Source organism: Sinocyclocheilus rhinocerous, unplaced genomic scaffold, assembly GCF_001515625.1.
Source record: "Sinocyclocheilus rhinocerous isolate Xijiao unplaced genomic scaffold, SAMN03320098_v1.1 scaffold61, whole genome shotgun sequence".
NCBI lineage: Eukaryota > Metazoa > Chordata > Actinopteri > Cypriniformes > Cyprinidae > Sinocyclocheilus > Sinocyclocheilus rhinocerous.
Genome location: NW_015640445.1, coordinates 2859168 through 2875405, shown reverse-complemented (window position 1 = coordinate 2875405; position 16238 = coordinate 2859168). Strand labels below are relative to the sequence as shown.

General features: G+C 36.1%; 1 protein-coding gene across 1 annotated transcript; it reads right to left on the bottom strand.

Moving 5' to 3' along the window:
• Positions 1-63: 63 nt before the first annotated feature.
• On the bottom strand, positions 64-13527 carry LOC107752785 (N-lysine methyltransferase SMYD2-A). Its single transcript, XM_016568852.1, has 12 exons — positions 13101-13527; positions 11947-12010; positions 6941-7051; positions 4508-4568; positions 3983-4107; positions 3072-3139; positions 2875-2977; positions 2369-2479; positions 2016-2139; positions 1129-1303; positions 896-1004; positions 64-749 (listed from the first exon to the last, which is right to left on the bottom strand). Exons 1-12 carry the CDS (start codon positions 13271-13273, stop codon positions 666-668), a joined length of 1308 nt encoding a protein of 435 aa, XP_016424338.1. The 5' UTR covers positions 13274-13527; the 3' UTR covers positions 64-665.
• Positions 13528-16238: the final 2711 nt, after the last annotated feature.

Genomic DNA, 16238 nt, shown 5'->3' with positions numbered 1-16238 from the left:
TATCTCTATATACGGTTGTAAATCTCTATATACGGTTGTAAATAAATTGTAATCAAAGTCGTCAGTTTTTGTCTTAATGAATTTATTACTTTAGTGTCACATAAAAATTTTGCATGTGGCAGTCTGCATATTTTTTTAATTTCCTCTTTTTTTTTCTTGCCCATGCTACCTGTCAAAATTGCACAATACTAAACAAATAAGCAATAATGAAAGTAACACTATGAAATGCACTGATTGAATGGAAGTCCAATATCTTAACACTGATCAGTGCAAAACAATATCCAGGCAAACAGACAAGTAAAACAGAATCAGTGATCCGAGTCCTTCGCCTTATTGAGAATATATAAATGATTGACATTCGTTAGCTATTGAAAACAAGAATATTGTTGCTACATGAGAGGGCAAAATATTGGTTAAAAACCTGACATATATTGATATGATTCTTAATTCTTAGCCCTTCTTTACAGAAAACAGTGCAGCACATTTGTGCAGACAATCCAAGCAACAAAATATTTCAGACTCAGGCCATCTATTTACAAACCAAAAATTCATTTAAATGACATCTCAGATAAACAGACAATTTTGACATCACTTTGTTTTAATATTCCCAGGAGAGGTATAAGACACATGCCAGCGTTTGATGCATATTCCTCCATGTGTTCCCATTATTTCTGCTCTTCCATTTCCTTCTTAATCTCAGCGATGTATGGGTGGTCTTTACCGTGGGCAACATCCATGATTGCAAGAGCCTGTGACAAATTAATCCACAACAATTTGTAAAGCCTAAATGTGTCTAAAAATATCTACAGCAATTCATATTTTCCATTTGGATTTTAAAAGAAACACCCACATCTAATACTGCATTAGTATTAGATTAGCACTGCCAGCGTCTTACCTTCTTTAAAGCTTTAACTCCTTGTGTCCTTTTCTCAAGTCCTAGGTACAATCTTCCAAGTTTCAGGTATATAGAAGCCACATTCAGTGAGTAAGGAGGATAGTGCACACTAGAACAATGTGGATTGAATACTATTAATAAAGTGGACACACTGTAAGTTCATTATTATTCAACTTTTAAAATGTAAAAAATGTAAGACATTTAGAGAGGAAACGCACTGGGCTCAGCATTACCTGTAGGGCTGGATAATTTTCTCGCCATATTTCATTGCTCCATCCCAATCCTGCATATAAAGACAGACTCCCATTGCCTGATACATCATGTGCAACATGTACACATTGGTTTCGGCAAAGATTGAACCCATTTTCTCCAGGCTTATTTCACAGATTTCCAGCAGTTCACTGGGGGGTACTTAGCAGTTAAGGAACTTCCACAAAACCTCCACTTCAGGACATATACAAGATATAAGATGTACATTTTTTTCTTTTATATTTTTGAAAGAAGTCTCTTATGCGTAAAATACAGTAAAACAGTAATATTGTGAAATATTTTTACAATTTAAAATACGTTTTCTGTTTTAATATAGGCTATTTTAAAAAAGTAATTCATTCCTGGCAAAGCTGAACTTTCACACCAATCTTGTTACATGATCCCTCAGAAATCATTTTAACAAGCTGATTTAGTGCTCAAGGAACATTATTATTATCATCAGTGTTAGAAATAGTTTGTGAAAAATGTGATCAATTTAATGCATCTTTGCTAAATAAAAATATGGATATCTTTCACGAAAAAACATATATATATATACTGACCTCAAATTTCTGAATGGTAGTGTATTTTGTCTTTGACAAAGTGGTAGCTTGGGGTTACACAAGCTAAGCACTATTGATTTTCTGCTGTCTTTTCTCAGACTTCACAAGCAATTGTGAATTGTAAAAACACTAGTGTATGTTTTGTGACAATATATCCCAAAGGCTAGTATAGCTTCGTCAAGACTAAAAATATCCCGCTGCCTCTAGATTGCCCCATATTCAAAATATTGCGCAATAGTGCAGAACTATAAATGTTCACTTTCACACACACTCACGAATCCAAAAGAGAAAAGGCCAATGAAGGATATTTTTGTAGTGCTTTGCTCTCCTGAACTCCTCAATGACATTTCTGGCATACATCACCATCTGCTTGATTTCCTCTTGCTCTGGAGGTGTGCTAAGCTTCTGTCGGATCTCCATTTTGGCTTTGTCCTAAAAAAAAAATAAGAGGCTGTTATTCCACACATATCAACTTGAGTTCTTTAATTAATATTAATTTTTATTCAAACCATAACTACACATTTTGCCATGCTCCAAAATGCACACACACACACAAAAAATAATCATGTGCAACAAACTGAAAATGATGATTTCCTATGCCTTTCTACATCAGACGGGTTTCTGGAAACCTGTTTATTACAGGGATAAAAATGACACTCACTTTCGATTTAGAGGTGCATTCTTTACAGTCACATGTGAAGAAGTAAGAATCTTTCAACCGTTCAATTCGATCCTCTGTTGGATACAGGAGGTCAATATAACTGTTGAAGATCTATTCAAGAGAAACAAAGGACTGTCACACAATATAACGCAATTAAATTAGTAATGAGATGATTATGCAATACTTATAAGATGATAGATGTCAGGAAATTCAAAACTGACTTACCAGAAGATATTACAAAGCATTTTATATTTCACATCACAATTGAATGACAATGACTATAATTCTACAGTAAATAATACATAAGGAAGGCTTCTTGAATGTGACACAACGGCGAATCATATTAGGTCTGGCCAGTCAGTAAAGACTGAAGAGCTGTTGCTTTTTAGCAAAAACTGAGCATTATATTGAGCGTATACTTCAGGTTACTTTTTATTCATGAACAGTGAAATAAGCAGCAATGTTTTTTTTATAATGACTCATGTTCATGGTGTGGCTCATCTCACCTCTTCTTCAGGGCTGATGTCCTGCACGGCTCTCACCTCGGCCACTGTACCTTTATACGTCACAATCACATTTGGGCTACAGCTGTGGTTCATCAGAGCAACGCTACCACAAACAACAACAATAAAAACATTAAATTACTCTAAAGTATTTAACATATTGAGATCATGGCAATGGTTTTGATTTCTATGAACCTTACTCTGGAAATACAGCAGAACCCAAATGAGACAGCTCCTCATCTTCAATGGTGAAGCCATTACAGTTCACCTATGGTGTAGAAAGAAAGGATTTAGCATGCGTTTGCCCGAAACGTCCCCTGCATTAATGTCATGGACACACAGACTTGGAACTTTCCATGAATGGAGCATATGGATTGGAGTGAAAAATATTTCATGTTTGATTTTTCAAAACGCTTAATGCTTTCATTCTTCCATGGAACATAAAATGAAATGCTAGACTGAATGACAGTCAAAGTCACTGTTCACTTTGATCACATCTTTTTCCATACAGTGAAAGTAATAGACTCATTCTCTTTAAAGTTTACCCAAAATTGAGAATTCTGTCATCGATTACTTGACTTTTTTCAGTTTTCTTCTGTGGAACATAAAAGAAGATATTGTTTAATTACCACTGGCACTGAAAACAATGAGATATTTCTCAAAATATCATTCTCTTAAGTTCCATAGAAGAAAGCAAGTCATACAGTTTTTACAGGTTGACTAAATGATGACAATTTTTATTTTTGGGTGACGTTTTGGAAAAACATTTTGGAATTTTTTTATTTTATTTCATAAGGTATGCATTCATAACTTAATGATTAGAATATAAAACTTAATTTAATATATATATAATACTTAGTCTGCATGATTTCGATAGCAATATAAAATAAAGCAGCAATGCGATTATTTTAATTTGGGTTTTTATTCAGTAGCAAAAAAGTGAGCCAGATTCAAATTTTAAAAATTCTGTTTATTTATTCCATGATTTAATGCATTGTTTCATTGGTGCATATCCATGAAATCATATCAAATAAAATGATAATAATTCCTCTATATTCATTTAGTAAAAAAGTTCCAAAGTTATACAGAAATGAAAATCAGTTAGCTTTACCTGAGCGAAGAGTTCAGTAAGTGCTGCATTATCAGGAAAATCGAGATGTCGGGAGTAAAAGTGGTGTAGTGCAGCAATGTCTGTATCATTCATCTCATTCTTCTCATTATCTAGCTTGTCCAGATCTGACAAACATGCACAGAAAAGGCAATTAACATTTCATATTCAAAAAGGCTCCAGTCTTACATTACCCAAATTATGCCACAACTTGGACAGAATAACTATAACTGAATTTCAAGGCAACAGCAGAAATAGCTCTCTTTACATCAAAACGCACAATGTCTGACTTTTTTGTGGCTCCACTAGTTACAATTTGAGATATAGACGAAGGCTTGAAGTCCTACTCCAGGCGTCATATATCTGAGACAGCCAACAGAGCAGCTGGTAAGGGTCATTAAACAGGTGTGGAAAGTCACTGGCTTTACTCACTTCAACTTCAAACCCTCATTTAAGCAAACGCCTTTGCATTTTTAAAACCGTATAAGGATAATGTTTGGCTCACTCAGAGAACAACTAGACACTCACGTGCTTCTAATTCTCTAAGAGTCAACACTCTTTCTGAAGGAGTCCTTTCTGTTTGGCACTTCTGAAAAACAAGCAAATGTTTCAAAGTTAGATTTGACGTGAGCCTTGCAAACGGTCAAACATGCAAAACAAATACTTGTTTCAGTGTTTGATAAGACACAACAGTTTTCCGGCCAACTGTCTAACGGCGCTTGCTGTGTGACACAAAGCGCCATGTGTCGGCTGAGTGAGTCACAGGGAGAGCTGCCGGGACTGATGCATTCAGGAAAAAGACATCCATGAAAAACACATGGTAGCACCATATGTGCCAGAGCAGCACTGAAAATGCTACATCTAAATCTAAACTTAGACTAAATCATCAGCTGCACGCTGGATTGTACTGATTCTTAAAAAAAGACTGAATATTACTACTGGTGACCCTTTCAAAAAAAGAAAACCAATGCGTGTTTTCACACCTGTGAAGGTTAATCATCTGCGCAATGTAACCGGTGTAGCCAGAAGATCTGAGTTTCTTCATACTCCCTCTCTGCCTGTGTCTGAAACCCGATAAATGCTGCCTTCATAGGCAACATACGGAGGTAGGAAGGCAACATGGCACATCTAAATCCAATGTTTGTGTAACATCCTGTTGTCTGAAATTCCTTGATCTGGCTGGATTTTGAAGACGAGTGAAGAGATGTGTGCTGTTTTCGCTGCCTATGATCTCCCACAATACTGTGTGTATGTGTGTGTTCAGGCACATGAATAAAAATCCCATCGGATGGAGGATTTTTTTCTCCATTTTATTAATTTCTAAAACAATGTCCATCATATATATTGCTTAAAAGCGACAATAAAAACATTTATAATTTTACAAAAGATTTCTATTGCAAATAAATCTGTGTGTATGTGTGTGTTCAGGCACATGAATAAAAATCCCATCGGATGGAGGATTTTTTTCTCCATTTTATTAATTTCTAAAACAATGTCCATCATATATTGCTTAAAAGCGACAATAAAAACATTTATAATTTTACAAAAGATTTCTATTGCAAATAAAAGCTGTTCTTTTGAACGGTCTATTCATCAATGAACCCTGAAAAATGCGTCATGGTATCCAAAAAATATTAAGCAGTACAAGTGTTTTCAACATTATAAATACATTGTGTTTCTTGAGCACCACATCGGCATATTAGAATGATTTCTGAAGGATCATGAAGTGACGCTGAAGACTGGAGTAATAGCTGCTGAAAATACAGCTATTCATCACAGAAATGAATGACATTTTAAAATACATTAAAATAGAAAACAGTGTGTAATAGCAAAAATCATATATGTGGTGATTATATTCCTCAGTGATTTGTTTTTGAGCAAGCTGCCTCTTCTCTGACCTTTTTATAACAGATACTATTTTTTTCAACACATTCAGAGAAAATAATCAATATCACCGTCTTTCATGTAAAGCTGCAGGATCTGCAGACATTGCTGACTTAAAACTCTATTCAAACTACAGAAGTGGCAGTCGGCACTGCAAAACGACTCCCGTAATTGGCAAGTGAGGATTGTGACTGCACTAGACCTCTCTTACTCTGTGAACTGAAGTACTCATGAGTAGAGTGGCTGTAGCTATAGACATTATTACAGCAGACCAGTGGAGAGCTGCCTCCTCAACACAGTTACACAGCCAAAAACCGTTTTAAGTTCTAACAGGCAGTAAAGTTCTAGCAGAGACTCAAATGTAATTACTACCTTTTAGTAAATTTACTGTAAACGTCCCAACTAGGGAAGTGTGTTAGTCTGCAAAATATCATTAAGTGTAATAATAATAGCGTTTAGCACATGTGCATGAAAAGTTACCAAGAAGTGATTTTAAAGCAGTGTCATTGCTGTTACCTAAAGCTATTAATATTGTTTTCGTCAATTGAAGTAAAGCTGAAATAAAAAAAGAAATATTTGATGAAAAAAGTTACATTAAAATGAGAAATGTTGCTTTGAAAACTATCTGAAATAAAATGTTTAATTTGAAGCATTAACTAAAACTGAAATAATAATAAATTAAAGCTATATTTACACAAAAGAAATAATAAAAATGACAAAAGCACAACAAAATTACTAAAGCTTGGACTACAATTCAAATTAAATATTAATTAATACACTAATAGTATATAAGTAATGCTAAAACAACACTGCTAGAGCATTTGGCATCCATGCAACCAAAGTAATAATGTTACAATCTGAGTGTGTCTGAATATGTCATATGGTGTGGCACTTTGTGTTGAAGGGACAGTTCACCCAAAAATGAAATTTTGGACCCCACTGACTTTTATTGTATGGACAAATACAGTATTTTTCAAAATCTGTTATTTTGAGTTCAGAATTTTTATTTTTTGGGTGATCTATCCAATTATGAAAACGGAGTTATACTATCATGCCAAAAAAGAAGGTCGTCCTCACCTGTTTCGGAATTATTCTGGCGACCAGTCGCACGGTTTCTGAGGGACACCAGTTTTCTCCATATGCGCACATGGCCGAGCACTCCAGCTTGTGCATGGGCCAGTCTCCTCTCTGAGGGAAGGACAAGGACATGTTTATTTACACAAATATAGCATATTTGTTCACACTTTATTTTAAGGTCTAATTCTCGCTATTAACAAACCATTAACTACGACTTTAGCCTTAAAATCCTAATTTACGGCTTATTAATAGATAATAGGTAGCTGTTAAGTTTCGGTATTGGGTAGGATTAGGGATGTAGAATATGGTCATGCAGAATATGTGCTTTATAAGTACTAATAAGCAGTCAATATGTTAATAATAGGCATGCTAATAAGCAACTAGTTAATAGTGAGAATGGGACCCTACACTAAAGTGTTATCGCATATTTTTATATTGCATCGGCATAACATATACTCCGACGAACAACGTAACACACTCAGAGCTCAAGGGTCACAGCTCTTCTTTTTGAGATGATATGCTTTTGATATAACCAATCGCATGTCGGCTTGTTTCCGTTTGATGAGTCATGCTTTCAAATTGAATGGAGCCTCAAGACGAATACGAGAATTCCTGAGAGATAAGACTTTGAATTAGTCTCGGGCTGCCTCACAGGCTACTGGGCAATGAATAAACGAAATCCTGTGTTCTGGCGAGCAAACAGAAACTGATCCCTAATGCGTTCGAGATGGATTGTCATAGCAACAGCGCGGCCAGAATGCCTTCCAGCGCAATTTAGGAATAGAGCAACAACCAAGTCCCTTAAAATAAACAGGCTACGCAGACTTGCTCCATGATCACTGCTTAAACTATATTGGTTTGCTGTTCTTTTTTTTGCCTTTGGCTTTTTATATTTAAGTGGACAAAAGGGTGTATTTTTTCTGCAATAAAATACTCTTCCTTTGCCAATGACAACCATTTGTAGCTTCCTTTCCAAGGAGTGTAAACACTGTGGTGCTATCAAAACATTTCTCTGTTTATTTGAACACTGTGGTCAGACGTCAAAATCAATGGTGTGATTTTGGGGTGAGACTTCCTGGAAGTAATTTATGCAGACAATGGTGCATAATAGTTGGGATGACAAAACAAATATGCTCTACATTTACTCCTGGGAGAAGCTGACGATAACATAATTGAATAGGCTAGTTCAATCTATCCAGCCTATCAATTTAAAGGGATAGTTCACCCAAAAATGAAAATTCTGTCATTAATTACTCACCCTCATATCGTTCCAAACCCGTAAGACCTTAGTTCATTTTTTTTTTTGGAACACAAATTATGATATTTTTGATGAAATCCAAGAGCTTTTTGACCCTGCATAGACAGCAACACAACTGACATGTTCAAGGCCCGGAAAGTTAATAAGGACATTGTTAAAATAGCCCATGTGACATCAGTGGTTCAAACCTAATTCTATGAAGCTATGAGAATACTTTTTGTGTGCAAAGAAAACAAAAATAACGACTTTATTTGACTATTTCTTCTCTTCCAAAGTATTCCTCTCTTTTGAAATCTTCAGACTAGAGGTCTGCACGGGCTTTAAACTGAAGCCCGAACCCGACCCGTACCCGAGATCGTCTGACCCGACCCGACCGGCACAGTTAAATTTAGAACCCGAACCCGACATCTTTTTTTTTTTTTTTTTCACAACGAATAGCCAATTTAAAAAAAATGCTGTATTTCACGATTGCATGCAACGGTCAGTAAACAAATACATGTAAAGAAACAGAATCATTAAGGCTCGGCCAGTTCACAAGGCAAAAGAAAAAAACACTTACCAGTTATGAAAGTTTATGAACATCAGGTGCAGCAGTCACATAAATTCTGCCGAGTTTTTGAATGGTTGTATACGACAAGACGATAATTCTTTTACTAATAAAAGTTTCCGTGCTGTGTTGTCATGTGCACTAATGTGTGTGCGTGCGTCTAAGCAGCGTAGCCTACTACATATAGTTTTAGTTTAGCTATAACTAAACCTGTTCGACCCGAACCCGAAGCAATTCATTAAACTTTAACCCGAACCCAACCCGAAAGTATTTCGAGACCCGTCGGGCTCGGGTCGGGTAGCAGACCTCTACTTCAGACATGTTTATGAAGATCTGCTTGTAAGCAAGGCGCAGTGCATCCGGGTTAAGTTGATAAAGCATAAAGTCATTATTTTAGTTTTCTTTGCACACAAAAAGTATTCTCCTAGCTTCATAATATTACCGTTGAACCACTTGAACTATTTTATCAATGTCCTTACTACCTTTCTGGGCCTTGATCATGTCAGTTGCATTGATGTTTATGCAGGGTCAAAAAGCTCTTGGATTTAATCAAAAGGATGAATTTGTATTCTGAAGATGAATGAAGGTCTTATGGGATTGGAACGACATGAGGGTAAGTAATTAATGACAGAATTTTCATTTTTGGGTGAACTATCCCTTTAAGGTCTTGTGAAGTGAAAAGCTGCATGTTTGTTAGAAACAAATCCATCATTAAGGTGTTTTAACTTTAAACTGTTGCCTCTGGCCAAAAAAAGTCTGTAATCCATAATAACACTGCCTCCAGCGAAAAAGTCCATCTGCTGTTGTCCTCTCACATCAAAATCCACTGTTTTAAATTGTTTTTGCTTGTAAACAGTGATTGATCTGTGGATATTTCTCTCCTGATTCAGACGAGACAACTTTTTCACTGGAGAAAGCAATATTATGGATAGAGGACTATATTAGCTCAAAGTAATGGCTAGAAGTTAAAATGTTTTAATAATGGATTTATTTCAAACAAAGTTATTCGCTTCACAAGACATTGTGTGAATTACTTGTGGATTATTGTATGTTTTTACTCAGCTGTTTGGACTCTCATTCTGACGGCACCCATTAACTGCAGAGGATCCATTGGTGAGCAAGTGATGTAATGCTACATTTCTCCAAATCTCTTCCAATGAACAAACAAACTTGCATACATCTTGGAGGGCTAACGGGGAGTAAATTTTCAGCAAATTTTCATTTTTGGATGACCTATTTCTTTAACATATGATGCTGATCTATGTAGCTTTGCAACTCAGTTCAGACAGAAAAACAAGGACCCATAAAGGGACAAGCCTGAACAGAAACACCAAACAGCCGCATGATGATGGATTCTAATGCCACAACTTGTACAACGCACAAAAACAGCAGGGACGAGACAGAAGGGCCTTGTGGTAGAGTGCAAATGGATTATTGATGATTGTTATTTTCAGTGCTGGATTTTCGACTCTGCTTGGCGCTCACCAGCAAAGATCAATTACAGAGCTGTCACTCTGACTGTGGTCTCCATAAGGGCCTTTCGCACCGCGGGAACCTTTTCATAGTACCAGAACTAATTGTGGAACTACCCACTTTTTTACCGCCGGAACTGGGTGCGGTTTTAGTACCGGACTGCCTTTTTCGAACACACTGTCGGTGAGAATGCAACCCTTTAAATGGTACTGGGAAACAGTTCACGCAAAATCATCCCAGTACTTTAGTACTGTACATTTAGTTCTGGAACTAAAGCTGTGCGAAAGGCCCTATAGACCACTATCCTTGTTGCTCATCCTGGAGGAACTCATGAATGAGGAAATGAGTCAAATGTGCTGTCTTATACAACATTTATGAGATAAAATAAATATTTTAAAGCCTTTCAGAAAGGAAAAAGTCAATATGAGAATTATTGTATTGATTGGAGATGCATTACCATTCAAAAGTTTGAAAGTCTCTTATGCTCAATTCTATAATGATTTGATTAAAAAAGTAAAAACACTACAATTTAAAATGAATGTTTTCTTTGTTAATATATTTTAAACATATTCCTTCAATAACAGAGCAAAATGTTCAGCATCCATTATCCCAGTCTTCACACCACATAGGCCTAATCCTTCAGAAATCATTCTAATATGGCTCAAAAAGCATTATTATTTATAAATGAATTTAATGCATCCTTGCTGAATAAAATAAAAATAAAAATGCTGACCTGCTGACCCCAAACTTTTGAATGGTAGTTGTAGTATGTTTTCCTTTAAGCTTAAACTGCCATTCTTCATTATGTCACCCTTGCAGACCATGTTGTCTAAATCAAACCATATAAACTATTTACTATCGACGCAAATTATTACATATATATCAAAACTGTTCAGCTACCCCTGCGACCCTACATAGGATAATTGCTTTGGAGAATGGATGGATCAAAATTGGTCTTAAATATGCAGCAAAGAGTGGTGGAGGTCCAGCTAATTTTGAGCTGCTAACACAAAGGTTGCAGGTGTGATTCCAGGTGAAGAGAGTCCATTATCTATGGAGTTCATTCTGAGACTGCGCTACTCTGACTCATACACAGGAAAAGCACTTCAGCTATCGTTGCTCCAGTGGGACCATCCTTGCAATTAGAGCACTGTAGTGTAAGTACTAAGCTTAGGGGAAAAAAGTTCTGATATATGCTGACAGAGCAAAATTAACTTTATAGAACAGATCATTATGGCTGTGGCTTCTGATTGGTCAATACAGCATTCCAGTGTTACATTCCATGATACAAGAACAGATCTGACCAGTTCACACTATATCACTACGCAGCATCCATAGCAGATCATAATTCATGTTGCAAAGCAATGCGTTTTTAATTTCCTTTTTGTGAGCTTGACAGCCTGGTCACTATGGACTGTTTGGCATGGAAAAGAGCGGCTTGAAGATTCTTCAAAAAATGTCTCTTTTTGTGTTCCACAGTATATGAACAAGTAAATAATGATAGAATTTTCATTTTTGAGTGAACTATTTCTGTAATAGTCAATGGAGCAAATCCACACCGAGACAATGATTTCATTTACTTCATCCAATAATGTACAGTATTTGAAAAATAATGTGTTTTTTGAACATTAAAGCATGTCAACATATTCTGTTACACCAAATACACAAAATAATGATCTTTAAAAAAAGCATCATATGACCCCTTTAAGATCACAAACACAGACTTACCTGACACTCTACATTGCAATAATAGGCCTGTTTACATTTTCCACACTTCGACAGCCCTTCTCTCCTGTAAATGAAATAACAAATAGTTTAAGTGGTCAGATGATTTTCAATTCACCCTTCAGTATGCCACTATTTCCCTCTATGTTGAAGGGATTGTTCACCTAAAAAATTATTTCTGTCATCATTTATTCATCCTTATGCCTTTCCAAACCCCTAACACTTTCATTATTCTGTGGAACACAAAAGGAGATGTTCGAATGACAGCCAAGGTCACCATTCACTTTCATTGCATCTTTTTTCCATACAATAAAAAGTGGTGGATTCTGTCATTCTCTTTAAAGTTTACTCAAATTCTGTCATCATCATCATGATATTGTTCCAAACCTGTATGACTTTCTTCTGCTGAACATAAAAGAAGATATTTTGAAGAATGTTGTCAACCCATTTTGGTGTCCATTGACAAATAACAGACATTTCTCAAAATATCTTCTTTTATGTGCCACAAAGGAAAGTAAGTCATACAGTTTTTAGAGGGTGAGTAAATGGTGGCAAAATATTCCTTTTAGCTAAACTATCCCTTATACGCTGAAAATATGCATGGTTTAACTGTTCACAATAAGATCTACATCATTAATTCAAAAATATATAAGGCGATTTTTATTTCATGCTAAATTTAACATCTCCTTACTTGTTCCATGGAAGAAAGTCATACTTCACCTTCAGTGTAACAATACGAAAGCTGCAAAAATTATAATCGACAAATCCACTGATTCTAAACTCGCAGTAATTCTGTTGTATCTCAAATCGTCACACGCTGTAATTATATGCATCAATAACACCAAAAGCTTTCATTAAAATGCATAAAATAATAATAATTTATACAGTCTGAATTGACATTTGCTTACAGTAGAGATATACTGTCATTGCATCTTGTGGATTTATCTAGTATAGAACCATCACACAAGTGCCTGTCAAACATGTCACTATCAAAACAAATTTGATTGTGAACTATTATAAAAGTTAATAAATATTACAATGCTGCTATGTGTGCATGCACTGTCAAATGAAACATCCGTAAACAACACGCCATGAGCTAACTAGTCTTGTGCACAAAGACACAAAGTGTCAGACGTCGACTTATAAGGAGCGCTGACCTGGTAAAGCAGCATTCGCAGTGTCCGCCTCTCTCGTTCACGGTCAGCACGTAAGCATACGCCGGACAGGCGAACACTAGATCACCAACTTTGAAATGCTTTGTGGCTTTGAGTCCTCGGCCTTTACCGGGGCTCTGAAACCTTTCGGTGCCCTCAATTCCCTCGGTTTTCATCGCTCTTGACCTGCTGCTCGCGTGTCACACTTCCTTGAGCTCGTCAGAAAGCGGTGTCTCGGTTTCAGTTGGTTTTGTTAGTGACTGCGGCAAGTGTAGTGACGCCACTGCCACACCACATGTTCGGCGAAAAAACTCTGAAAACGAGCTGCACCAGCAGAGACGCGGCTTACGGCGGAGTCACGCACGCCCAGCGGTCCTAAAGCCCGTCCGCGAACCAGAGTCCACCTGCGTCCTCGTTATTTGGCCTCATGGCGCCATCGCGTGCTCATTAGGCGGAAGTGAGGCATGGTGATTGTGAAATAATCCGATCGATCTCGTAAAATTTCTCCAAACATCACAACGTCTGCGCCAGAAAGCAAAGACAGTCTAATGCCATGGAAAACATTTGTGACCCTGGACCACAAAACCAGTCATAAGGGTCGATTTTTTTAGATTTATAAATAATAAATAAACTGAATAAATAAGCGTTCCATTGATGTATGGTTTGTTAGGATAGGACAATATCTGGCCGAGATACAACTATTTGAAAATCTGGAGTCTGAGGGTGCAAAATAAATAAATAACAATAATTCAAAATATGGAGAAAATCGTCTTTAAAGTTGTCCAAATGAAGTCTTTAGCAATGCATGCCTATATATTACTAATCAAAAAATTAAGTTTTGATATATTTACGGTAGGAAATTTACAAAATATCTTCATGGAACATGATCTTTACTTAATATCCTAATAATTTTTGGCATAAAAGAAAAATCGATCATTTAGACCCATACAATGTATTTTTGGCTATAAATATACCCGTGCGACTGGTTTTGTGGTCCAGGGTCACATTTATGAAATTCAAGTACAGGCAATAACTACGGCATATTTATTCGGAAAACAAAACTTAAGCAACAGACATTTAGAAATGTTTAGAAATTTACATATATGAAAGTTTGCTTTTCTTCCATTATCATTTGTTTTTACACAGAAGTCGTAATATGCATCTATTTTATTAATAATTCTTACTCCGTACCACTATTATTATTATGCATTTAATTTTTTGTCAGTGTGTATTGATGCTTTTTATTGATGGAATAATGTGTGGCATTGTCATGAAAATAAATGAAGAAAACAAATCATGGTTATAACCGCACAGGATTGTGGGACATCATAGGCAGTGAGTGCTACAAATCCAAACAGATTCATTAATCTTTTAGTTTGATGTTACAGAAATGAATTGGGACGCGCCTTGATGTCTTTCTACCTCCAAATACAGCCTTTGAAAACAATATGTGTTGGACGCAGCCATAGACTGTAGAAAAGGGACGCAGCCCGTGAGTGTTGATGTGAAACACATGTGAACACCTATGAGTCTGAAAAGTGACCAGTTGCGATTTTTTTCATACTTTAAGCTCTTTTGAAAAGACACTTGTGCTAATTTCGCTCTCTCTTTTTTTCATATAAACTCATTTGGTGCTGTCTTGCATCTCAGTTATCAATAATGAAAATAACATCAGAGGACTTGTACTTAGAGGACCTCAAAGTATTGACCCTGTAATGTCTGACATATAAAATAATAATCTGATATATATTAATAGAACAGTTAACTGAATATAGGCTAACAGAAAACAGTTTGCATATGTTTTTATGTTTTGCATCATATGCTGTTTTCCCCACAGTTGTTCATAATACACTTGGTGGCTCTGATGTCTGCTTCCATCAGCTTACCATATAGTGCACTGCTACATGCTGAAACATGCTCTCCAATACCTCCATCTGCTGGTAAGTGCGAGTTATACTCAACCAGATGACAATTTATTGCTCCAATACTCCGGCCCCACAGGGATTGTTGTTTTCTCATGTCCTGGATATTGCACTTAAGAATTGTTAAATCAGAATTATGTTTCCCACATCAGAGGAACATTAAAGCCTGAAAGGATTTGTCTTTTAAGGCAGAGGAGTTGCTATTGTGAATGCAAATGCTGTTTTCCAGTATCGATCTGAATATATTTGGGCAAAGAATTGCATGTGGAGAAATTATTCCAGTAATAATGAGGAAAAGGAGCCAAATGGTCAATACATGAATGACAAACAAAAACTAACCACTGCATCAATTGGGTATTTTTTATTTAAAAAAAAAAGAAACCCTAAAAACAAAGATGTTTGAGCTTTTCATTTTGAAATGGTTCTAGCTGATTCTACATTAAAGGGTGGTAAATGTAAGGCCAGCATTCACATGCAAATCATCAATTAGTCCGATTGGCAAAGTTACAGAACAGCTCTTTGTGTTAAGTTATCATCAGTGAGGTAGAAGAGTTGAATAATTCATCACAATTGTTCATCTTTCTGTAATAAAAGCAGTAGCTTTTGGCTCCTGGATCAGTATATATTTTTATATGGTTTGGATATGGCAACATTACAGACTATGAATGCGCCCAGTGCTTGTATCATCAGACTTTTTCATTTTCTTGGCCAATTTATTTATTTTTGCTTGTTATTTTGTGTTCTTTTAAGGGAAGACTTTTAGACATTTAAACAGAATGCAAAGGCTTTCTTTTTCTTTTTCATAAAACAGTTTATAATAAGAACATTTCCATGGTCACATATTATTTTTGTGTTGCATTTCACTGTGAAATTTGACAGGGGAATTCTGTGGGACTCCACCATGCCTTAGTTTCAACTCATGAAGCAGACATAGGGGAAGGATCAAAGATTAAGAAATGACTCACGAAATTCCCTCTCTGCCCCATTCTTCTCCGTATTAAAATTTTATAAAATCACCTTTCAGATAAATCCAAGGATCTGACACAAACATGCACCTAAAGGATTTATCCAACCCTGCTGCCCAATCAAAAACATTTTTTTTTCTTAGTTGTTCTAATCTAAAGACACAACCCTTTATAATGCCATCAAAGAAGAGTACACCTATCCATTTGTGAATAATGCTATCATTTTCATTTCTTTTCTTGATTAATGTGTAATA